Source organism: Monodelphis domestica, chromosome 1 (genome assembly GCF_027887165.1).
Source record: "Monodelphis domestica isolate mMonDom1 chromosome 1, mMonDom1.pri, whole genome shotgun sequence".
In the NCBI taxonomy this organism is placed as follows: domain Eukaryota; kingdom Metazoa; phylum Chordata; class Mammalia; order Didelphimorphia; family Didelphidae; genus Monodelphis; species Monodelphis domestica.
Window position 1 is genome coordinate 124777356 of NC_077227.1, and position 25514 is coordinate 124802869.

The 25514-nt window shown below is 36.1% G+C and overlaps 1 protein-coding gene across 2 annotated transcripts; it reads right to left on the reverse strand.

The window, feature by feature from the left end:
* Positions 1 to 1522: 1522 nt before the first annotated feature.
* On the reverse strand, positions 1523 to 25514 carry ANKRD34C (ankyrin repeat domain 34C). Of its 2 annotated transcripts, none has more exons than XM_056806126.1 (3): positions 24752 to 25514; positions 21920 to 22101; positions 1523 to 6241 (listed from the first exon to the last, which is right to left on the reverse strand). In XM_056806126.1, exon 3 carries the CDS (start codon positions 6200 to 6202, stop codon positions 4598 to 4600), a length of 1605 nt encoding a protein of 534 aa, XP_056662104.1. In that variant the 5' UTR covers positions 6203 to 6241; positions 21920 to 22101; positions 24752 to 25514; the 3' UTR covers positions 1523 to 4597. The 2 variants fall into 2 exon arrangements, with proteins under 2 accessions (XP_056662104.1, XP_007479354.1); XM_007479292.2 differs by having other exon boundaries at positions 25227 to 25333.

Here is a 25514-nt window from a genome sequence, read left to right on the forward strand (position 1 = left end):
AAGTGGAAGAAGGTAACAGAATATTGCCAATAATTTTGTGCATAGATACTTTGAATCTTTCTGCAAGGCTGCCATGACTTGCTGACATTTTAGTACTAACCAAACTTGGGCTTTTTGTGCTTCCTGATGAGAGAATCAAGGACAAAGAAAGTCACTTTGGGGGACTGAATAGTAACTAGTGCCCAAGAGTGGTTACTGTACATAAATATGGTTGAAAAGTATAGTCCTCAGAAACTTTGGGCTGCACTACTTTCCTTGCCAACTGTCTTCACCTTTCTCCATCTTTGCCATGAGAAAATAAAGATCATATTTACACAATGCCAATATATTCAGTCAGTTCTGTGAAACATAAAAATTTCTTGTAGACCAAAAGATAACTAAACAATTCAGTAAGAGGATTTTTACACACTATATGAACATTTTAGTCAATCATTATTTTGGTTCTTCCTGTATCATGTCATGTCCCCCCAAAGTGGTTTCACTGAATATTTTTTTCTGAATTATTCACCAGTTGTTTAAGGGCAGACTACCTGCTGAGAAAACGTGAGAGACAGGGGAATGCTAATCAAACTGAAAATGAAGAGCTTGATCAATCATAGGAAAGTTTAGCATCTTTTCAAAGAAATAATTAATACTTGGTGGCTCTTATGATCATTAATCTAAAATTTGAAGGGAACTCAAAGGCCACCTGGCCCAACCCACTCATTTCATAGATGAGGAAACTGAGGCTAATTAGAGGTTAACTGATTATATTGTGAGTTCCTTGAGAGCAGAGACTGTCTTTTGTCTCTTTTTCATATTCCCAGTACTTAGCATAGTGCCTGGAAAATAGTAGCCATTTAATCAATGTTCATTGACTGATTCATTGACTTGTCCAAGGTCACATAGAATTAACTATTTCTTCAGGTCAGATATTCCTGTCCCTAGTACACCACAACTTCTTCATGCCTTCTCATGCTGAGTATTTCTTATGTCTTCTTTGGTTCTTTCATATAGCCACAGTAGATAAAACTCATAATTCTTGATTAAACTGCCCATTTACAAGCTTAAGTGACTGTGTTTGTGACTTGGCTTTACACATCTCTATCCGTGTGCACTTTTGGTTTTTTTTTTAGACCCTTACCTTCTGTCTTAGGATCAATAGTGTATATTGGTTCCAAGGCAAAAGAGTGCTAAGGGCTGGGCAATGGGGGTTAAGTGACTTGCCCAAGATCACATAGCTAGGTAGTATTTGAGGCCAAATTTGAACCCAGGATCTCCTGTCCCTAGGCCTGATTTTCAATCCACTGAATCACTCAGATTTCCCCATCTGTGTTCTCTTACTTAAAACTCCAAGAATAACATTTGCTACCTATTACCTCTATACATTAAACTATATAAGGGCTACTGGTAGGATTAAGCAAAATGTAAAATATTGGTTTTTAAATTAGTTGGTTTTGGTCAGACAAGTCAATCTTATCTTACAAAAAAGATGGCATGATTTTGCAATTTGGTTTTCATTAGAAAAAATAGGAAAAGAAAGTTTAATATAGAAGAATGGCACTAAACCCTTTATTAATATTCTAGAAATGTCTAACCAGTTCCATGGATTACTTAAACATCATTTTTGCACACATTATAAAACCCAAATAAATAACATAATGGCATACAGTAGTGAATAATAAGCTCAAGCAGCACTTAGCACATACTAAGTCCCAACATATAGAATTTGGAAGCTCAGAACACAGCCTGTATTGCAAGGGCACCATTTACTCAACTGAATTCCTAAATAAGTTGAGGACCTGTTTTAAAAAAAGTGAGATTTCAGAATGTCTAGAAAATTAATGTAAGCTAAGAACTCTAGGCTTTCTATTCACCATCTTGAACTTGAGAGATACATGAAGAGGCCTGGAATTCACTATAACCTCAAGCATATTTATTCCATATTGACACTACAGTATGTAGGAAATGCAAATAGCAATTTTAAGGCTCTAAAAATAGACACTCACCTTTGATCTAAAAAGCATATTTTAATCTAGAATATACTTTAAGAGAATGTTCTTGTACCATGTTTAACACAGACAAAAACTGCTGGTTTATGCATTAACTATTATGCTGCGGTATTTTGTTGGTGATGGTTTGGAACAGTCTAGGTCAGCTAATGCATTTTCATGTAGCGATGGAATGTGATTGTGCTATCATGAAGGCTGCTTTATAAATATAGGTCAGAGGAATATTTGGCAGCTGACATAAGCAAAGGAATGACTAGAGAACATTTTCTACTATGTATCTGTGAAATCAATAATCTATTCTTAATATACAGTTGACTCTGGCTAACATTTCACCTGCATTAAGTAATATAAAATAGTCAGATGAACATTTAGACTACATTACTCTTCTGAGTATGCCCTAAAATAGCTATTCTTGTTAATAACTTACATTTATATTGAGTTTTATGATTCACAAAGTGCTGTCCCCATAACAATCATCTGAAGTAGGTAGTGAAATGTTATTATCCTCATTTTACAGATGAGGAAACTGAGGCACAGATAAGCCAAATGACTTGCCCATGGTCACACAGTCCAGTAAGTGGTAGAAAGACTCCTAAACCAGGACTCTCTCCCTGACACCACAGGCTGCCTCACTATTAAAACTTTATTTATTTATTTTTTGCTTGGGTCTGGTTATTTTTATAGCTAGACAGTATTACTTGAGGACTTAACTGACATTAACAACAGTGATGAATAAAGTGCTGTGAAGCATGTATTGTTAGAGGAGGAGCTGGGGACAACAGTTATCAGCACTCACTCTTTTTTAGAATTTTACCTTTAACTGATAATGCTCCTTTGCCAAAGATCCCACTGCCCAGTAATATTTGTTGCTTTAAAAGAAGAGGCTTCTATTGTTTGAGGTGTGTAGTAAACACCAGTAATAAACCAAATGATTTGAGTGGTTAACGAAACTCATGGCTCTCCTTTTTCCTTTTATTTAATTCCTTAACCATGGTATTTTTTTAAAACTGGGAAACAATTGTGTCCAAGCACCAAGTGGGAAGGTGTGGAAAAGAAAGACAACCAAGTAATTTTTCATCTGAAATCTGGTTAGACTACCACCTGGGATACTGAAGAAGAAAGGGGAGAAAGGGGAAAAAAAAAGCAAAGCACCATTTCTCTAGTGAATTTCATTCTGTTTTAGGGGAAGGGACAGGGAGAAAGCTATCTGGATTTACTTTTCATAGAAACAAAAATTTAGCTCAAAAGTACCCAGAAGTCATCTGTCCAACTTGCTCTTTATTACAGATGAGAATACCCAACCTAGAGAAATACCGAGGGTTGCTCAAGACTACCTACAGTAAACTGGAATTCTAACTCAAGACTTTGAGCTCCAGACTGGGTTTCCTACATCATCACAATATCTTGATTACTTATTCAAACAGATAAATTGACATTACTTGAGATGCCCTGGATAATAGAGGGGAGCCTAGAACCTAGATTAGGTAAGTACATAGGCTTCATTCATTAAATAATTATCAGTTCTACATTTGGTTTTGTGCCCTGCAGAATTCTTTAAAAATTTCTCTTAATATCATGTAGAATATTGAACACATGAAGTTGAGGATATAAGTTTATCAAGCCTCATTCTGAGTTTAGATATGTAATTCCCTAAATTTTCTTGTACCAAGATATTTTCTGAATGAAAAATCCTCACTGTTGGTTTTGCAGGAACTTCACCCCAGATTCTGCAAAATTATGAATCATACTAAAATAGAGGGACATTTTATAATGTTGTTATTGTGTAGGGGGAAGGGTCAGGACTGATAATAGTTTTGTATGCCAACTGATATATTAGGCTTGGGGGATCTTGGGGCATCATATGATCTTCCATATTGTTGAATCTGGGTAATTATGAGCCATTTTATAAGTCAGCTCTACCACAGTAAAACCTCCACTTTTCAAGATAATGACATGCAGCATTACAGCACTGGAATCTTTTTGAGAAAAGTTCAACTCTTTTTTTAGCATGGTCACAGAGACCTGGATATAGTACATAAGGGTTTTGTGTCAACTTTTTGCACATTTTGACAAAAGTTAAAGCCTCAGTTTCTTGTTAGGCACTTTATAAATTCCTTAAACTTGGCATAATTCACCCAGTCTTTGAAAGTCTTGTTTTCTTTCTATTTAACAAACAGAAAATGATTGGAGTTACTGGCTCAAATAACAATTTTTGAAATGTTGCTTTCAAAATTCAAAGGTTTTTCCATTCATAACAAAAACATTTTTAAACCATCTCAAAATCCAAATTACTGCATGCTACAGCGGACCATCAAAAAACCTAATGATGATTTCAATAATGGTGAAATAGCATCATACATGTGTATTATATATGTTATATATATATGCACATCACACATGTGTATGTATAGATGTAAGTACATAGTCAAATGTATATATGCATATACACATATATGTATCTATTCTGAAGCAGCAATAGAATAACATTAAGGAATATTTTTTGTGTAGCAACAATCTACATTATTTTACTGGTCTAAAATATAGTTCCTTTTACAAGTTTTCTGGTTTTTGTTTTTGTTTTTGGAAAAAAATCTGAAATATAGCTACTAGGTCACTATTTCTTCAAAATCTGATAGTTGCTTCATCTGTTCAACCTGCATAGAATATCTTCTGATCAGCTTCTTTTTATTTCTTAAATCAACTCTCTTTGGTGAATTTGGAGCAACAGGGACCATAGGTTTTAAGCCACTAGCAAGTGGAGAAGAAGGTTTACTGCTGGACCTGATATCAGGAATGGGTGGATTAGGATTCACATTTAAAGGTGGCAAAAATCCAGGCCTGGTATGAGAAATATGATCAAGTAAAAGAGTTCCAGAACCCCGTCTTTCCAACAAATTGGGGGGTCTGCGACGAACCGAGCCTGGGGAAGTGCTAGGCACCCCATCAAGAGATTCCCGAGAGCCATTAAATAAAACCAAGTGAGAACTGTTGAGTTTTTTCCTATCTAATGGTACTTTACTACTGTCAAGGGACATGGAATTTGATGAGTCACCACCGAGCTGTATATCTGAATCATAGTGACCATTTTCTAACCTTCTGAGAGAAGTTGAATCCTTAATGGTGGCTGATCCGGAGGTGGTGATGCTTGAATTATCTTGCTCAGCAGGAAGAGTACTCCTTCTGGCTAGGCGCTGATGAATGGGCTGATTTTTCTCATAGGCTGCTTTCCATGATGCTGGTGCAGAAGTGGATGGGATCTTCAAAACTTGATCATTAACAGTTGGGAAGAGAGTGGAGTCTTTGCCTTCAATGCTGTTATTCCTTGAGAGGGGTGCCCTTTTGGGGAAGGACAAGTCATTGATGCCCATGATGATTTCATCATCTGCACAGACGCTTTTGGTCTCTTCTTGATGAGAAGAAGCTGCTAGCACAGATGGTGCAACCAAGCCCCAGGGTTCTGACTGTAGCCTTTTCAACTGGGGCAAGCGGGCTCTTTTGAGGTTACCTACTTTTCTGGTGGGTGACAAAGCTTCACTGGGAACCTTTATAGAATGGCACCCACTTGAACGCCCTGAATGAAGGCTAAAGAAATCATCTTCCTTTTCTCTGGGAGGGGATCCCAAATTTGGTGTCTTTAATTCAATATCAGATGGGGACATGCACAAAGCAGGTGATTGCCTATCTTCAAACTTCGGTGAAGGTGGGATGTTAAGATACTGTTTAGTTGTTTTGGTGCCTGAAGATGATTTATCAGTAGTGATAATTATCACCTCCTTCCCCTTTGCCTTGCAGGCCTTTAGGAGATGTGTCAGAGTATCCTTGTCATCAGCATTAATGGCATAAACCAGAGCTGATGCTCCAGAACGGTCTTCTAAACTAGGATCAGCACCATTTTCCAGTAACAAGGAAACCACCTCTCCTCCAGCTTTCCTAATACAAGCATGGATCAGAGCAGTTTTTCCTGATTTATCCTGAATATTGGGGTCTGCTCTATTGTCTAACAGGTATTTTACCATCTTGGACTTACTGATGCTCTGTTGGTCTACATGCTTAGTGATACATGCCACCATGAGTGCCGTCTCCCCTTTGTCATTACTTTCATTAATGTAGGCTCCCCCTTCCAGTAAGAGTCTTGTTAGCCTAAGCCTTCCTAGCCATACAGCTTTTAAGAGTGAATTTCCATCCGTCCTCAGTTCTGTGGTTTCATCCATTTTACCAGATCCAGATTAATAGAAGAGTAGCAACCACACCTGGTAAGATAAAAACAAGGGAGGAAAATGTAAAATGGAATGGAATATTACTGCAATAAAAGAAATAACAAGTAAATGAATGCAAAGAAGCATAGAAAGACTTCTATGAACTGATGCATTGCGAAACAAGCAGAGCTAAGGAAATAAAATACATAATGTCTAATAATGTAAGTAGAAAGAATAGTAACCACAAAGACAGTTGAAATTAAATGTTGTCAAAAATCTTACAAGGGTACTAGATCTAAATAATTGGAAAACCATTAATTGCTCATGGGTAGGATGAGCTAACATAATAAAAATGACAATCCTACCCAAAGTAATTTACTTATTTGAGACCATATCCATCAAACTACCAAAAAACTGTTTTAAAGAATTAGAAAAAACAATAACAAAGTTTATTTGGAAGAACAAAAGATCAAGAATTTCAAGGGAAATAATGAAAAAAAAATGCAAAGGAAGGTGGCCTAGTAGTATGAGATCTTAAACTGTACTATAAAGCAGTGATCATCAAAACCATATGGTACTGGCTAAGAGACAGAAGGGAGGAGCAGTAGAATAGACTTGGAGTAAGTGACCTAAGTAAGACAGTCAATGATAAACCCAAAGATACCAGCTTTGGGGACAAAAATCCACTGTTTGACAAAAACTGCTAGGAAAAGTGGAAAACAGTATGGGAGAGATTAAGTTTAGATCAACATGTCACACCAAGATGAACTCAGAATGGGTGAATTACTTGAACATAAAGTAGTAGACAATAAGTAAATTAGGTGAACACAGAATAGTATACTTGTCAGATCTTTGGGAAAAGAAAGATTTAAAGACCACAAAAGAGTTAGAAAAAATACAAAATGCAAAATAGATACTTTTGATTACATTAAATTAAAAAGGTTTTGTACAAACAAAACTAACGCATCCAAAATTAGAAGGGAAGCAACAAATTGGGAAACAACCATTATAGCAAAAACCTCTGACAAATTTCTAATCACTCAAGTTTATAAGGAACTAAATCAATTGTACAAAAAATCAAGCCATCCCCCAGTTGATAAATGGGCAAGGGACATGAAGAGACAATTTTCAGATGAAGAAATCAAAACTATTAATAAGCACATAAAAATATTCTAAATCTCTTATAATCAGAGAAATGCAAATCAAAACATCTCTGAGGTATCACCTCACACCTAGCTGATTGACTAACATGACAGCAAGGGAAAGTAATGAATGTTTGAGGGGATGTGGCAAAATTGGGACATTAATGCATTGCTGGTGGAGTTGTGAACTAATCCAACCATTCTGGAAGGCAATTAGGAACTATGCCCAAAGGGCACTAAAAGACTGTCTACCCTTTGAGCCAGCCATAGCACTGCTGGACTTGTACCTCAAAGAGATAATAAGGAAAAAGACTTATACAAGAATATTCATAGCTGTGCAGTTTGTGGTGGCAAAAAATTAGAAAATGAGGGGATGCCCTCCGATTGGGGAATGGTTGAACAAATTGTGGTATCTGTTGGTGATGGAATACTATTGTGCTCAAATGAATAATGAACTGGAGGAATTCCATGTGAACTGGAATAACCTGCAGGAATTGATGCAGAGTGAAAGGAGCAGAACCAGGAGAATACTGTACACAGAGACAGATACACTGTGGCACAATTGAATGTAATGGACTTCTCTACTCATAGCAATGCAATGATCCAGAACTATTCGGAGGGACATATGAGAAAGAACACTATCCACATCCAGATGAAGAACTGTGAGAAAAGAAACACAGAAGAAAAACAACCACTTGATCACATGGATCGGTGGGGCTATGACTGGGAAAGTGGACTCTTAAAGATCACCCTAGTGCAAATACTAATAATAAGGAAAGGAGTCTTGATCGATGGCATGTGTTAAACCCAGTGGAATTGTGCATCATATATGGCAGGGAGGGAGGGGAAGGAAAGAACATGAGTCTTGTAAACATGGAAAATTATTCTAAATCATCTAATTAAATAAAATTTAAAAATAGAAAATTTAAAAATTTAAAAAAAAAACATCTTACAAGTATACTTGGCTCTAGAGAAGAAATAGAAGACACCTCCCTCTAATCCTTGCAGAGGTGGATAATCCATGAGTGTGAAATATTGCACATAATGTCTTATTTGGGGTAATTTTTTATAAGAATTACTTAATTTTTCCCTTCCTCTTTTAAAAAATTATTTGTATATTTATAGCAGCTGTTTGTTTGGTGAGAAAGAATTGGAAACTGAGTGAATGTCCATCAATTGGGGAATGGCTGAGAAAATTGTGGCATATGTTGGTGATGGAATACTAGTGTGCTAAAAGGAATAATGAGCAGTATGACTTCAGAAAAAGTTGGAAAGACCTACATGAACTGATGCAGAGTGAGACGATCAGAATCAGAACACTGTACACAGTAATAGCAATATTGTATGATGATTAAACTGTGAAAGACTCATGTACTCTTAGCTACACAATGTTCTAGGACAATTTTGAAGGGCTTATGATAAAGAGTGCTATCCACCTCACCTCCAGAGAAAGAACAGTTGGAGTTGGAATGCAGATCAAAGTATACTATATTCCACATTAGGTTTTTTCTCATTTAAGGTTTATTTATTTATTTATTTTCATTTTTATTTTTCACACTTCATTTTTATTTATTTTTTCCACATTTAAGGTTATATTTTGGGGCTTTGGTGTTTTTTTTATGAGTCCCCTCTGACAACAATGATCAATATGGAAGTATGTTTTACATCATAATACAAGTATGATCCAGATCTATTTGCTTACCATCTCTGAGACAGGGGATGGAAGGGAAAGAGGGAGACAAATTTGGGTCTTATCATTTTGGAAAAATGTATTTTGAAAGTTGTTATTAAATGCAATTTGGAAAACAAAATATCCTTGAATAAAAAAGAAAGATCTTGTACAAAATGCAAAAATAATTGTTATAAGGGATAATTCTCTAGGAGGGGTATAAGAAAGTATATAGGGGGAAATTTGGGTAATATAAAAACAATAGATAAAAAGAAAATTTTATTTTTAAATGGAAATGCTTACTTTTTTTTCCAAGAGTTGCTAAAAAACCCCAACTATCCATTTTCATGTAATATTCACTGCTTTTCCAGCAGATGTCACAATCTTCATTTGTTTGATACAGCTCTCTGAGTAGCTTTGTTGATAGAGTAAATTCTCCTTTCTTTAAGTTGCCCAACATCAAGGGAAAGAAAACATTTCCATTCACAGGTTTTTGAAAGAAAGACATATTTCTCGACTGGAGCTATCAAATCTGTACACTGTTATATGTTCCTTCATATCCCCAACAAACATAAGCTTAACATTCTCAAACCACCTTGTCAATTCTGAGCCCTAGTACTTCTTACATAAAGCGAAAGATGTGTGTGCCCATATAATTCATAAGGCAAATTCATTAGTATCTTCCCTGGCAGATCTGCATGCATGTTATTCTATATTTCCCTTGGTCAGTTTCCTCCAGATTTACTTTAATATAACCTACACTGTGAGAAAATAGTTTGAGTAATCTCAAAGTGTTCTTTCTCCTTTATTATACTCCGTTCACTTTAATATTGTTTCTTTGAGTATCACTCCTAATTCTAGATGCTTCCTGTTATGATGAAGATTCCACTTTTTCATTCCAAAGCCTCATTTATTTATTTCATGGAAACCTAGTTTCTTACACCTAATGTTGATCACATGTTCCAGTTTTAGTGGGTTAAAACAGATAATACTATCAAATAATTAAATATTTGAAAGATCTGTGATTTCATCATTGTCAACACATCCTTCAGTGATTCTGATCATAATTTCTCCATTGTCTTTATAAGTTGCTATAACAACAGTTTTTTTTTAAATCATTACATGGTGATGTAGTAATTGGATTTTTTGAATTTAGAAAGGTGATGCAGTCTTTTGGCAAGCAATATTCAAAGCCTTTCTACCATAGTAGGACCTGCCAGAATTTCAAAGTGTGGGCCTCACCTTAGAGAACAACAGTGCAAGCAACACAGAGGATATCCATTAAAGAATGGAATATGCCAGAAGAAGATAAAAATAAAGGCAAAGTGAAATAGTTAGGCTGTTCTTGAGTTGACATATGTACAGTAGAATAAGACATAGTGAACAGATTCAGTTCATCCTATGAATTATGGCTCATGATCATTGTTTTCTGAATGTCCAGCACTGGGATATCTGAGCTTCCTAAATCTTTTTAAAGACTTGAAGATTAGCTTTAAATAACTGAAATAAATGCACATTTTTAATTATATCTGGCTTGACTGCTCATATGAAGCTCTAGTTTGTTCCAACAACAAAATTTATTGGTGTTATAGAAAAAAGAAGTAAGAAGTAAGTAAGAAGTAGTAAGAAGCCTTAAGTTCAAATCTTGGCATTTCCTTTTGGGGTAAGTTACTTGGTGTCTCTTAGCTTTGGTTTCCTCATTTGTAAAATGGGAATAATAATGGTATCTGCTGTATATACTTAAAGGTTGTTGTGGAGAAAAGAGCATAGAAATGTTCATTCATTCATCTAATCATGGAAATGATATTTTTAAATGCCTTCTGTGTACAAAGCATTGCTTTTGGTTCTAGAAGAGAAATACACAGTTTAGATAATATACAAAACAAACTTTGTTAGAATTAGAAGGGGATAAATCCATAACTAAACTATATCATGGAAGACTATATGAAGATGGTGGCATTTCAGCTGAATTCAAAAAGAATTGAACTGAGGGAAGAATTCCATGTTCTCCAATCCTTAAAAAAAGTACTTTATTCTACCATCCCTTCAGACTAAAACCCTAATATTATTCCTCCATTTTACTGCCAAATTCATTGAAAAAAAATCTACATTCATTGCTTCCACCTCTACCCTCATTCACTTCTAAAACCCTCCCAATCTAACTTCTGATTTTATTATTAAACTGAAAATTTCTCCAAAGTTATCTCTGATTTCTTAATTGTCAAATCCCATGGCCTTATCTCAGTTTTCATCTTTCTTGACCACTATGCAGCATTTGATGATGCTGACTAGACTTTTCACCGCACCAACCTCCATCTTTTCTGGGTTCTCTTGACACTGATCAATTTTAGTTATCCTCCTACTTGTCTGAATCCTCCTTCTAAGACTCCTTCAATGGCTTGTTTTCCATGTCCTACCACCCAATTCTTTACTTTTTTGTATAAACTTATTTTATCTAAACTCTCCTTGATCTTGTATACATCCAAGAGTTCAATTATCATCTCTATTAAATGGCTCCCAGATTTATACGTTCAATGCTATTTTCTCTCCTGTGGTTCATGCCTACTAGACATTTCCAGTTGGATGTCCTAAAAGAATCACAAGCTCCATATGTCCAATAAGAACTCATTATTGCCCCCCCAAAATCATATTCCTAAATTTCCTAGTTATGTTGAAATCTTCACTTCCTTTCAGTTACCAAGAGTCATGCCCTAACCTCAGTATAATCCTTAACTTCTCACTCTCTCCTACTTCTCCTATCCAATAAATTTTAAGTCTTGCTATTTCTAACAGTACAATTTCTTTTTTGATCCATTCCCTTCTCTCAACTTCTCTAGCCACAATACCAGTACAGGCCCACATCCTCTCACTTCAACTATTGCAATAGATGCCTAATTGGTTTACCTGCCTCAGGCACTTTACTTTTCCTGTTCATTTTCTACAAAAATGCCAAAGTGCTACACTTCTAAAAATATTGACATCTTTTGCTTTTATGTCACTTTCAGCTTCTAATCTAATCTTCTAATTGGCCTCCCTTCTTCAAGTCTCTTCCCCACTCCAATCCTTATTCCATTCAGCTACCAAAGTAATTTTTCAAAAATGTAAATATAAATCAAAAATGTAAATTTTCAAAAATGTAAAAATGTAAAATTTCCCCAGTATTCTGACATTTTACTTCCTTCTGAACACATTGCTGTTACTGAATTGTTTTGGTCATATACAAATCTTCATGACCTCATTTGGGGGTTGTATTGGCAAAGATACTGGAGGTCTCCAAAATTCTGACTCTTAGAATCCTTGGCTTCCTTTAAGATTTTGCTCCTCTAGTACATCTACCAGGAGACATTTCCTGGTCTCTCCTCCCACCCCAGTTGATATTCATTCCCAAATTCCATCTATACTTAATTCAGCTAGTATGTTCATATATATATGTGTGTGTGTGTGTGTGTTCTCTCCCTCATTGGAATATAGACTCCTTTAGGTAAGTAACTGTTTTTGCTTTTCCCTTTGAATCCTTAGTGTTTAACCCAATGCCCAATATATAGTGAAACTGAATAAATGATTATTTATTGGTTGCATGGTTCATTCTTAGATATATCCTTTCCCTTCTTTCCTTTAAGTCATAGGTCTAACAGTATCACTTCCTGCTGAAAACACTTTACTCCCTCCTTATTAACCCTATGTAAAATACAAATGCATCTGTCTTATATTCAAAGCCCTTAACAATCAAGATCCCGGCTATATTTTCACACACATATTGTGTTTTATATACATATATATGGAATGACACACATATGTGTGTATATATTCACACACATGTTATTTTTATCTAATATGTGGTCCAAACTATCCTATTTGCTATTCTGTAGACATGATATTCCATTCCCTGTCTCCATGCCCTTGCATATGCTGTCCCATATAGCAGGAATCCACTCATTCTCTCTGCACTTCTGTATCTCAGACCTCTTACTTTTACTCCACAGCTTAGCTCTAGGACCATAACCCTCATAAGATCTTTCCTGATGCCTTCAATAACTAGATCATAGCCCATAAAAAAACAGTCATATTGACTGCATGTTCAATAAGTGTCATCAGGCAGTCAGAAAAGCCACTGTGCTCTTCAAGGATAGACAGTTTCCAAAATGAGAAAGGTAAGAAGATTAGAGTAGCACTGTGTATCCTCATCCCTGATCTAACCACATCTGGTCTCATCTTTAGTTCTAGGCATCTTATTATTTTAAGAAGAATGTCCATAGGAGAGCAATTAGTGTGGAGAAAGACTTCAAGATCATGGAACAGAAGACTATGGAGCTTTAACCAGACAAAGAAAGAAATTAATATCTGCCTTCAAGTACTTGGGAACTTTTTGTTTAAAAAGGGATTAGACTTCTATTTGGCCACAGAAGGGAGAATTGGAAGAAGCCAGTAAAGGATGTAGAGGAAGATTTCATCTAAATTTAAAGAAAAGTGATATCCTGACAAATCAAGAGGCAAATAGATATATCCAGAAATAGGATGATTATGGCGGGGGGGACCACATGTGAATTTTGGGGTAAAACTTGGATGATTTCTTGTTAAAGGTATTTTGCAGGGGATTATCAATCTACTATAGGTTGGATATGATGGCTTCTGAAATCTTTTCCATCTTTGAGAAGCTAAGATACTACATATTTTTATCAGAGTGCTAAAATGGGACTTCCAGAGGTACAGCCAAGATGGTGGAGTAATCCATATCAGCTCCATACCACCATGAGAATCCTAAAATATCACCTCAAAACAAAAACAGGAGTGAAAGAACCAACAAGGAGACAAATTGAAACAACTTTCAAGTAAAGAAAAAACCCCAAAGCAGGCAAAGAACAATTGGGCCACTGGGGCGAGAGGAGAGGAGAGCCAGCAAGAAGCTCTAGTAAGGAGGGAAGAACAAGCCACCCACCCCCACCACACGTCTGCTGTGTGAGGTTTAGGTATCTATACTCAAGCCAACATCCAGATCCTGAGATCCTGCCAGGGCAAATAGTGGTACAAGCCAACCCATACCCTTTGAAATTTTAAACCTGTGGAGAAGTTTGGAGTCCTAGTTCAGGGAATTCTAGTCTGGGCTTGAGATAAGATCTTAGTTCACACTTTGGGGTGGTTGATAGTACTGGGTACTAAGAACTAAATACTGATCTTTTTGCTTAAATTTCAGGGCAATACAATCAAGGGTGTGCCTGATTGGATCAATAGCTCCTGACCTGATCAAGGTCAGAGTGAGATCAAAAGTTTACAACTAAGCCTGAGACAGTCTTTAAACTATCAGCATCTTAAGGTCAATTGAATCACCAAGGGGAGAGGGCTTTAAGAGTTCTCAGTCCTCAGACCATCACATCATCCCCCAAAGTCTACCTATAATTAGATAGGGAAAATGAGCAAAAACAAAAAAAAAGCACCTAACTCTAAATATTTTTTATGGAGACAAAGAACAAGGTACAGCCATAGAAGGGGACAGTGAAAGCAAAGGAAACACACCCAAAGTCCAAAAGAAAAATATGAATTGGACTCAGATTCTAGAAGTCCTCAAAAAGGACTTCAAAAAACAATTAAGAGGGGCAGAGGAAAAGTGGGAAAGAGGAATGAAAGTGATGCAAGAAGAAATAGGTCAATCAAAAAAAAAAAAAGAACCAAAAACTGACAGAGGAATATCAGGCCTTAACAATCAGAATTGAACATCTAGAAACTAATGATTTCATGAGAAATCAAGAAACAATAAAGAAGAATCAAAGGAATGAAAAAATAGAGGAAAACATAAAAAAGCTTATTGAAAAAATAACTGACCTAGAAAATAGATCTAGGAGAGATAACTTGAGAATTATTGGACTACATGAAAGCCATGATCAAGAAAAAAAACTTGTGGACATAACATTATTAGAATTTATCAAAGAAAACTCCTCAGAGGTCCTTGAACAAAACAATAAAATTGAAATTAAAAGAATTCACAGATCACCTCTAGAAAAAAATCCTCAAATGACAACTTTCAGGAACATAATAGCTAAATTCAAGAGTCACCAAGCCAAGGAAAAAATACTTCAAGCAGCCAGAGTGGTGAAATGACCAGATCTATACATGTAGGAAGGATTACTTGTAGTACTTTAAGTGGGGAGTAGAAAAAGTACAGGGGGGAATCAGTTAAAAACTGCATTAATATTATTCATAATAAATATTGCCATGGTATATATATTTATGGGGGAAGCTAGAAGTAAAGCCGATAGAACACTGGGCTTGGAATCAGGAAGACATCCTCATGAGTTCAAATCCAGCCTTAGATAACTTATAAGCTGTGTAACTCTGGACAAATCAGTTAACCCTGTTTGCTTCAGTTTCTTATCTGAAAAAATAAGCTGGAGAAGTAAAAGGCAAATCACGAAAAATAAGAAATAATTGAAATGACTGACTAACAACAACAACAATTAATATAATGCTTATAGAGAATGAAGGCCTATGCTGAGATGGTGAAAGTAGGAAAAGAAAGAAGCTGATGGCAATTAGAAGCACCACAGAAAAGGAATTGAAGGTGCTTGCTACCTTTATTAATATGAAATTGAGGAAAAAGATTAAAATGACTCCTGAGTTTCAAACATGGAAAACCAGGGGAATAGAAGTACTACAAACAGAAATACTGAAGACAGAAGGAAAATTAGATTCAGGGCAAAAGAAAATAACCTATTAGCCTCACTCTTCATTCCATCCCATTATCATTAGATTCTAAACTATCTCAGAGTTATTGGATTTTCCCCTCATGTTTCATTAAGTTCACTCAATTTGTCTTTGTTTTCTAATCAGGAAAGATTTCTGCTGGTGGATTCTAAATGCTGCTGCTATAGCTTCTTGTGATTGTAAGTAAATTTATTTATTTTTTTGCTTGTTTGCTTCTTTTTTGAAAACCCTTACCTTCCATCTTGAAATCAATACTGTGTATTGGTTCCAAGGCAGAAGAGTAGTAAGGCAATGGAGGTTAAATAACTTGCCCAGGGTCACACAGCTGGGAAGTGTCTGAAGCCAGATTTGAACATAGGATCTCCCATCTCTAGGCCTGGCTCTCAATCCACTGAGCTACCCAGTTGCTCCCGGCTTGCTTGCTTCTTGACAATTCTACATTGAAATATGTTTCTTAGAGAAATTTAATGAATCCACCTGCATTAGAACACTTTGAAATTATGTTCTGAAGGGGAAAATATTTTTGTAAAAATACATTTCCATCTTAGGAAAATGGGAGAGGTCCCCAAGCCTAAAGTTTTTAATTCTTCATACTGTACTATGTGAATTCCTTATTCAGCAACAACAGCTAAGAAGGGACGGAGGTGGGAAAGGATGCCATTCTGGTAAGTATATGTAAACTCAGGATCCCTTTCTTGTCTAAAGCTTCTGAAACAATTCTCTCCACAATCCATGAGTCATTTTGCAACCTGTACATGTTTGTTTCCTTACTATGCCCTTCCAAATTGAAATGCCTTAATTGATTAAGGGGGAAACTGGCTTGTGTGCAGAATCAAATCTTTATCACACTGACATCAGTTCATACAAAAATGTGCTTGTTTGATGTTATTACCTGTTGGTTTTATTACATTCATCTTGTGATTTTCATTCAGTGACTATTCAAATGGAAACACAGAGCTCTTTCTCCTACAGCCATGTTCATTATTATTTTGAGGATGCCTACTTATCTCCCCACTTCCTTCTGTTTCCAATTTAAACTGCTTATCCACACTTTGAAAGCTCTCCTTTGCTCTGATCTGCTTTTTTTATCTTTTGTCTTTGTCTGATCTTTTAGATTCAGACATGCTCTTCTCTGACCAGTGGACTATTTCCTATCCTACCTCCATTGCATAATAAAAATTTGAAACATACACATATGCACAAAATATGATCAAGGACTCTCTTTTGCTAAGGTATAATATTTTTATTAAATATAGAATTTTGAAGTTCTCTTATTCATTAGTTCCTCAATTCCATTTTGTAGCATAGCCAGATACAATTAGTACTAAAAAAATTCTGCTGGTTTGACTATTTCTAAGTTTTGACATTTTCTAATTCCCTAAATACTATAGGGACCACATGGAAATATTTCATATTTTCATCTGGAAACAGCTGCTTCAGTTGTCTTCAGTCATATCCAACTCTTTGTGACCCCATCTTCTTGGCAAGGATACAGGAGTGGTTTGCCATTTCCTTTTCCACCTTATTTTACAGATGAGGAAATGAATACAAACATTTTATGGATGAGGAAACTGAGGCAAACAGAGCTAAATGACTAGCCTTGGGTTATATAGCTAGTAAATGTGAGACCAGAGTTGGATTCAGGAAGATGTCTTCCTGACTTCAGGTATAGAGTTCTATCCACGGTGCCAACTATCTACCCAAATGTTATGTTAAAGGAAAAAATTATTTATTAACATACTTGAAGCTTAAGAAAAAGGACAAATAGTATGTTTCCTTGTCTATCATACCTTCTTCAAGATTCCCCTTTGACAGGAAGCCTATCCAAAATTATTTCATAAGCCTCCAAAATGACTGGAGAGAACACTGTGCTGCTTGATCATAAGATGTTCAGCAATATCTTATTCATATTCCTATAAGAATATATTCGTACTAACAAGAATCACTTTCCCAAAGCAAAGATAAACTTATTGTACTCTTGCCCCACTCCTAAAAAGAAATAGTTATGCTTTTTCTCTATCTGAATAACTTCAATTTTAGAGACTAAAAGGGCAGACAGAAACCATGTATAAAGTCGAATAATCACTTAAGTGAATCAAAACTATCTTAATTTGTTGCATTTGGTTTTTTTCTTTTATGATTTCATGGTCTCTTTTGAAAACTGAGAGACAATATGGCATAGTGACAAGAGCCTTTGTGTCAATAGGACCCAAATTCAAATCCTAGCCATGTAGCCCTTAATATGTCACTTAATCACTCTGTTCCTCAGTTTCCTCATCTATAAAACAGAAATTGATACCTACATTATGGAGCATGAAGATTATATAAGCTGATAGATAGATGTATGTATGTATATAGATAGATAGATAGATAGATAGATAGATAGATAGATAGATAGATAGCACTTTTCAAATTTTGATTTGGTAAATAAATGTTAGCGATATTACTATAATCAATGATACATAGAAATAGCCATAAACTAGTGCTGGCAATTATTATTCTAACTAGGTCATAGAAATTTAGATCTGAAAGGGATCCTTAGAAATCATTTAAGCCATCACACTTATTTGACATTTGAGGAAATTGAAGCTAAAAAAGTTTAAGTGACTATCACAAAGCTGGTTGATAACTGAGAACTTCTTTCCTAAAATGTTTCTAATACCATCTATATTATGAGAACCGCTTAGTTAAATTTCTCTGAGTTCCATGCCCAATTTCAAATTATCTGACTTGGCAAACTAGTTCCTTCCCAGCCCCATTCAATACTGCAAAGTAGCCAATGTTTGCCTTTGGTACTAACCAAAATCCCTTTTTGAGTTCTGATTCTTGTCTCCATTTCCTCCTACAAGTCCTTAAGCTGGGTTCTATTCTTAAATGCCCTGCTGTTTGTTGAAGTGTACACCATTCCTGTGTTCACTTATAAAGGAATGGAATGCAATGGAATGGAATGATAAAGTATGTATTAAATACTTATCATGTGTTAAGCACTTTGCTAAGATCTCTGTCTATAGTATAATGCCCAGACAGTCCTTACTCACAAGAAGTTCATATTCTAATCAGAGAAGCAACATGGGGCATGTAAAGACTAAAATTCTTTTAAGAACCAAAGGAATGAATACTGAGTGAATAAATGGTATGGGAAGTTAGGGATATCCCGTTAAAATGAGGAGAATATGTTTTGACAACACTCCTCAAATTATTCAGCCTGGACCCAGTGATGCAACCCTAGACAGCCTGAGGTCTAGTCCTGGCTATTCCATTTTAATAGCTACTTGACACTGGACAAATCACTATTCCTATCTCAGAGAGTTACTGGGAGGATTAAGTGAGATACCATGGTAAAATACAACAATAACTATCATATTCCCAATATTTTGCCAAGTGCTTTCCAAATATTATTTTATCCACAAGAAAACACTGGAAGGTATTATTATCCCCATTTTGAAAATTAGAAAGCTGAGGAAGACAGGTATTAAGTGATTTGCCTGTTTTCACACAGCTAATAAGTTTCCAAGACTGGATTCAAAATCAAACTTTGTTGATTCCAGGCCAGACACTATCCACTGTACACCTATCTGCATCTCCCCCACCAAAAAACAACAACAGCAAAAAAAAAACTGCTTTGGAAATTGTCAAGCATTGGGTCCCACCATCTTTGTCAATGAATAGTTCTGTGACTTTAGTTAATTCTTTTAATGTCTCTAGACCCCAATTTCCTTTTCTCTAAAGTTAAGGAACATTTCCTTATAATCTCTGAATTTCTTTCCAACTCTAATATTCTTTGAGTTTTGTCAATTTAATTGTTATATAATTTTTCTTACCTCTAAGTAGACTAGAGACATTAGAAATCATCTTTCTCTTTACTCCTCCCTATACTATGATTCTTTAAGTTACAGTTACAGTGTGTCATTTTAAACTTCTTTGATTAGTACCTTAGTAGAATTCAAGAGATTTGGATATTGAATTTGTTTCTTCCTCTGTTAGCTTCCCTATAGAAAGAAATATTAGAAATGAGGAAAGAGATACAATCTCTCTGGAGTTGGAAATTTTTCCTAAGTATTTCATTATTGGCTATTTTCAGGATTCCTAGATGAGATATGCCAAACAAAGGGCCACTAGAACCAAATTAAAATGTAATTGGGAGGGGACAGGTGGGTCGTTCCATGGATTGAGAGCCAGGCCTAGAGATGGAATGTCCTAGCTTCAAATCTGACCTCAGACACTTCCTAGCTGTGTGACCATTGCCCAGCCTTTACCACTCTTCTGCCTTAGAACCAAAACAAAGATTCCAAGACGGAAAGTAAGGGTTTTTAAAAATGTAATTGGTAACTTAAAAAGTAATAGAACATGAATAATAGTAATATGTGTTTTTCTGAGTTGGTTTCCAAGCAAATAGACGATGCAGTGACTAGACAGATTCATCTTCATGACTTCAAATCTAACCGCAGACACATTAGCCTCAGTTTCCTCATTTATAAAATGAATTGGAGAAGGAAATGGAAACTCATTATAGTATCTTGGCCAAGAAAACCCCAGATAGGGTCACAAAAAGTTAAACATGACTGAACAAAAGGCACCAAGTCAATATGCTGACTCTAGGGAACCTTTCATATGGCATAGTGACTCCTTATTTCTATTTGAGTTTAATACCATTGCCCTAGAGAACTAAAAGGTAATGGGCATAGGTCTTTATTGCTCTTATTTAATTTCTAAAACTCTGAATCCTGAAATACATGGTGATTCAAACTAATGAGTATTGTAATAACAGTCTTTCCCATCAATCTTGTATTATATAATGGAATGACTGTTAGAGTGTGAGACAGGGGACTTATGTTTAGATCTTGTCTTTTGCCACTAGCCAGCTACAACTTAGCCGTAGGCAATTCACAATCACCTTTTTAGTGTGTAATAAGGATGGATGACTAAATGAAATGACCTCCATAGTTCCATCTATCTAGAGAACTATGATCTTATGTGTATACCTTACATATGCAGAGTGTTCTCTCATAGATTAAAAATAATTATAATCATGAGAGCTAGCACTTTGAGGTTGGAAAACACTTTACACATTATCTCATTTTATACTTACAAAAAACCTGTGATGCAAATGTTGTTATTATCCCCAATTTAAAGGTGAGGAATGGAAGAAAGAGGTTAAGGGACTTGTCCAAAGTCAGACAGCCAATAAGTTGTCTGAAGTAAGATTTGAACTCAAATCTGCCTGACTATAAGTCCAGCATTCTATCCACTGAAACGCCTACCTATTTCTCATTATTACATTTGATACTATAACAACTCTTATGAGATAGTCATGACACGTGTTCATATCTTTAATGAGAAAACTGACTCAGGAAAGAGAAATTCAATTCAACATTCAAAATGACTTGAATTTAACTTTTCTAAGCTTCAATTTTCTTATCTATACAAAAAGGAATAAGAATAATTTCTCTTCCCCTTACAAGGTTATTATTATAAGGTTGTTGTAATCAATGTGAAAACATTCCATAAGCTAAAAAGTTATATCCATATGTTATGTAATAACATAAGATCTAGTGATGGAAGGAACATCAAAGACGAATATGTCTATGCCCTTCTTCCTCCATATGAGAAAACTGAGTCTGGAGGTTGTAAATTGCTCAAGTTTACACAGAAAGTAATCATCAACCCAAGTCCTCTAACTCCGAGGTCAGTATTCTTTCCATAGCACCATATATATACATATGCACATACATAAATAGTACATTTAATTATATGTTTCCATAGATAATTATAATTGATTACACCATAATCTTACTACAATGCTATCCTTAGGTTCTATATCAAATGAAGTGAAACTGAATTCCTTAAATGAATTCTAAACTATGGAGGCTTTCCTTATTAGTGAAACTCTAGTGTCTTGTCATTACCATAATTCTTTTCCTCAGAAAAATGAGCATTTTTAAAACCTAAACATAATTACCTATGTAACTCTGAGATTAGTTTTCATGCCTCAGGATTGAATATAGAGATTATTTTGTTTTGGTAAATTGTAATTGTTTGGGCTTTCAATGTGTATAAACCATCACAAATTTATGGAATCCATCATTAAACAATAAAACTTTAAAATATGTCTGTCAGAAAGTCTTAATCTATTATTGTTGTTCAAATAAGCCTTACAAAAATAAGAACCCAAATTAATAAAATCTGGACAAAATGATAATGGATTTAACTATCATGAGAAATTACCTCAATGAACGTCATAACTGGTGCTGACCAAACAGCATTATCCCAGAGGATACAACATGGCAACCTTTCCTCTTGTCTTTCCACTTCTTTCTATGTGACCTGAGAGTGGTTGCTCCGTTTAGTACTCCAGGTTTCTGAATTTTTCATTGACAGTAGATTCTTCATTTTTCATAATAAGTATTCTAAAAAAGAAACAAATTATATAAGAAACAACCCTCATCATGACTGAATTCTCATCCCCAATTCTTCAGCTTACTTTCTGTGCATTTCATGTCACCAAGAGTAAAGGAAGAGAAAAGAATGGAAACCATTTATAGGTAGAAGTATGTCAGCAATTAGAAGTCTGGAAGGATTGTGGGCCTGAATCAGAAGAATTCTCATGTCAGAGATTTCTTTTCAAGCTTGATAAAAAATCCTTTTACTGCTCACTGCTGCAAACCTACAAATCTCATTCATGGGGTCATGACAAGAAGCAGCAGATAAGCCATGGGTTAAAATAAAAGTTAAGTTTAGAAGTTGTGAGCTAAAATTAAGTCAGCATTTTAAATTTAGCCTTTTCAAAGTTTTGTGTATCCTTAAAATCACATTGATCTGTCATAAGGACAGCAAAACAGTTCACATGATAGTAAGCATATCAAATGTGCCAACACAAGTGAATACAATCAGCAGAAGAATCATGTTAAGATATCACAATGGGTCAGAAGGTATCTTAGTCCTTCAATAACACCAACAGTCACATAGGTGCTACTTCAAATGAAGATAAGAATACATTTATATTCAAAAAAGTCCCCTACTCACACATTGAAAAGTTATTAATTCATGTGAATCATACTTATTTTCACTGATATGTTAACAACATTTCCAGAGCTTTTGATAATTTTTTAAAACTTTCATGTATCGTGGCAGCTACGTGAGTCAATGAATTGAGAGCCAAACCCAGAAGAAGGAGATCCTGGGTTCAAATTTGGCCTCAAATACTACCTAGCTACATGACCTTGGGCAAAGTCACTTAACCCCCATTGTCTAGCTCTTACTGCTCTTCTGCCTTGGAACTACATGAATATAATTGATTCTAAAATGGAAGATAAGGGTTTTAACAGAAAAAAACCCTCATTCATTATTTCATATTATCCTCCCATCAGCACCATGAACTAAGTGTCATTCCTTCTTTGCAGCTAAGGAAAATGATACTGAATGAATTTGAAACTGTCCAAAGTCACACAAACTCTATAATGGTAAGACTGAGTCTAGACCAGTTTACTCTGATTCTTGCCAAAGTCCTCTTTCTTGGACATTTGGCAAAGGAACATATTCCGCTATATCAACTCATCCCATCCTGACTTGCCCCTCCCATTTATATTCCATTCACTCACATTTTCTGACATATACCATGTTTCTTGAGCAAAAAGTAAAATGACTATTAATTGGAAAATTAAATAGCACATTTATTTGTAAATAAATAAACAAGCATGATTTATTTAATAATATTGAGTTGTCCACTTAGACTATTCAGACACCCCCAAGGGTGGCCAAAAATGGAGTATGCCATAGAACCGATATGGCTTGTAGAAATGATCTCATAGAATTGTCAGTCAAGACCCTTCAGTCATTTGAGCAATAATGTACATCATGCTAGATATTGAGCATTTTGAACTGGTAGGAATTTAAATAGAAAACTTTGTTGATGCTGTTGTTTTTGTTTCTGTTTAATTGGAGGTTTTAGTGGCTCTTAACAAGCAATTTAAACTTCCATATAAAGAATTATATAACAGTTTGGATGAAAAATCAAATTTAATATGAACCTTCTGGTCATTTTCAACTTTTCAGCACATTGCTAATTTGTCTCAGAAAAAGAATTCAATGTGACTTTGAAGAGGCAAAGTGGAAGTAAGACTGGTTCTGGAGTCAGAGGACTTGAATTAAAATCCCACTTACTGCTTGTGTGACATTCCCTGCCCCTGTTTTCCTCATCTATAAAATAAGAGGGTTGAACTACATGGCCACTGGAATTCCTTCCAGCTCTAAATCTAGGAGTCAAAGCTAAGGAAACGTATTGAGAGCCCAGGAAACATAATCTTATAATTAAGCTCTTGCTGAAACTTAGTAGTGCTTTTCTGAGCAACCTTTTTCTAATGCAATGATGGGAAGTAGAGGGGCAGGGGTAAAGAGGATGTTTATCCAATGGGTTTGAAGATTTTTGAAATCGAGTTCAGCGGGTTTTTTCTTTGTTTTCTTTTCCTACAATTTTAGAGTCTTTCTTAATGAAGTTAGATGCGACATTACATGGTTAGGTCCTCCCCCTTAAAGAAGAAAAAACCTAATTAAATGAAAATCAGCAATCCTCTGGAATCCCGGGTCTCTGCATTGAAGGGGGAGATTGTGTACCTGTCCGCGGTCCTGAACTCTGTCACTTAGGGTTTTCAATGTTGTAACAGGATCTTGGGTGGATATGTGTGGGTATACAATGTACTGTGGGTGTCGATATATGCCTCCCAGGAGGCAGAACGAGTGGGCTTGTTCCTTAGTATGTTTATGCGTGTGGGCATCCAGGGCGTTAGGGACTTTCCCAACCGTTTCACGTAAAAATCCTGTCTCCCACCCCACTGCATGAACTCGGACCACAGTTGAACTAGAGGCAGACTCTGGGTACAGAGGATTCTCCCAAAAGAATCCTAAAAGACCACCCACACATCCAAGACATTTGTCCTCTCTTGCCTTTCCTTTCAGAAAGACCCCACCCTCTCACCCAAATTTTAACCTCCAACCCCCAAGCAAAAAGAAAAGAAAAAGAAAATGGGGGGGGGGGCTTTTGGAGAGGGGGGTCTCTCTTACCTTACTTGGAGCAATTTTTTTGGTGAGGCTGCCTTGATCCATACCCTGAGTCAAGCGTCTATGCCAAAGATTAAATCTTGTGCCAGGATAGGGATGGGGTTATGAGGGAGGGGCTCTCAATAAGCTGAGAGAGCCAGTTCGCTTCCCCACTGCCTTGGTTGATCGCTAAGCACTGCTTGGGGGCATAGTCTGGCCGAAGTGGGCAGAGCATCAGCTGCTTTCCAACTGCTTTCCCCAGGCTTTGGCAAAGACAGAAGGACTTACCCAGAACTTCTCTTCCACCCTACCCCCCACCCCCACCCTGCATTTGGTGAATGAAATGTCAGAGTCAGTGACGTCGAATCACTTCCCTTTCCCCACAACTGAGGTGTATAGGGGAGGTAGGATTTGGAGCGGGCAAAATGTAGGAAGAGAAAAATTGTTGCCCAATTGATATTTCTTCTTCGATTCCTGTAATGCAGCCCCAGTTACCTACCTTCCCTTCCTCCCTCCTTCCCTCTGGTCAGGCTGCTGTGGAGCCGCCCGCGCCAGAGAGAAGCAAAGCTTCTGCTTCTGTTTCCTGAGCCCAGAAGAAAGCAGTGTGTGGGTGTACTGGGGAGGAAGGATGGAGCAGTGGGGGATGTCTGTACCTGCAGCAACAAGAAACACTGCCTGCCCTCTCTCTCTCTTCCCCAATACTGGAAGTGCATTGGACTTACTAATTTAGAATAATGAAAATCATTATAGAATCTCATAGTAACTCTTTATTTTACAAATTGGGGAG

What these genes read in the sequence shown, in the direction of transcription:
- ANKRD34C (XM_056806126.1), bottom strand. Translation starts at nt 6,202, where the DNA reads ATGGATGAAACCACAGAACTGAGGACGGATGGAAATTCACTCTTAAAA.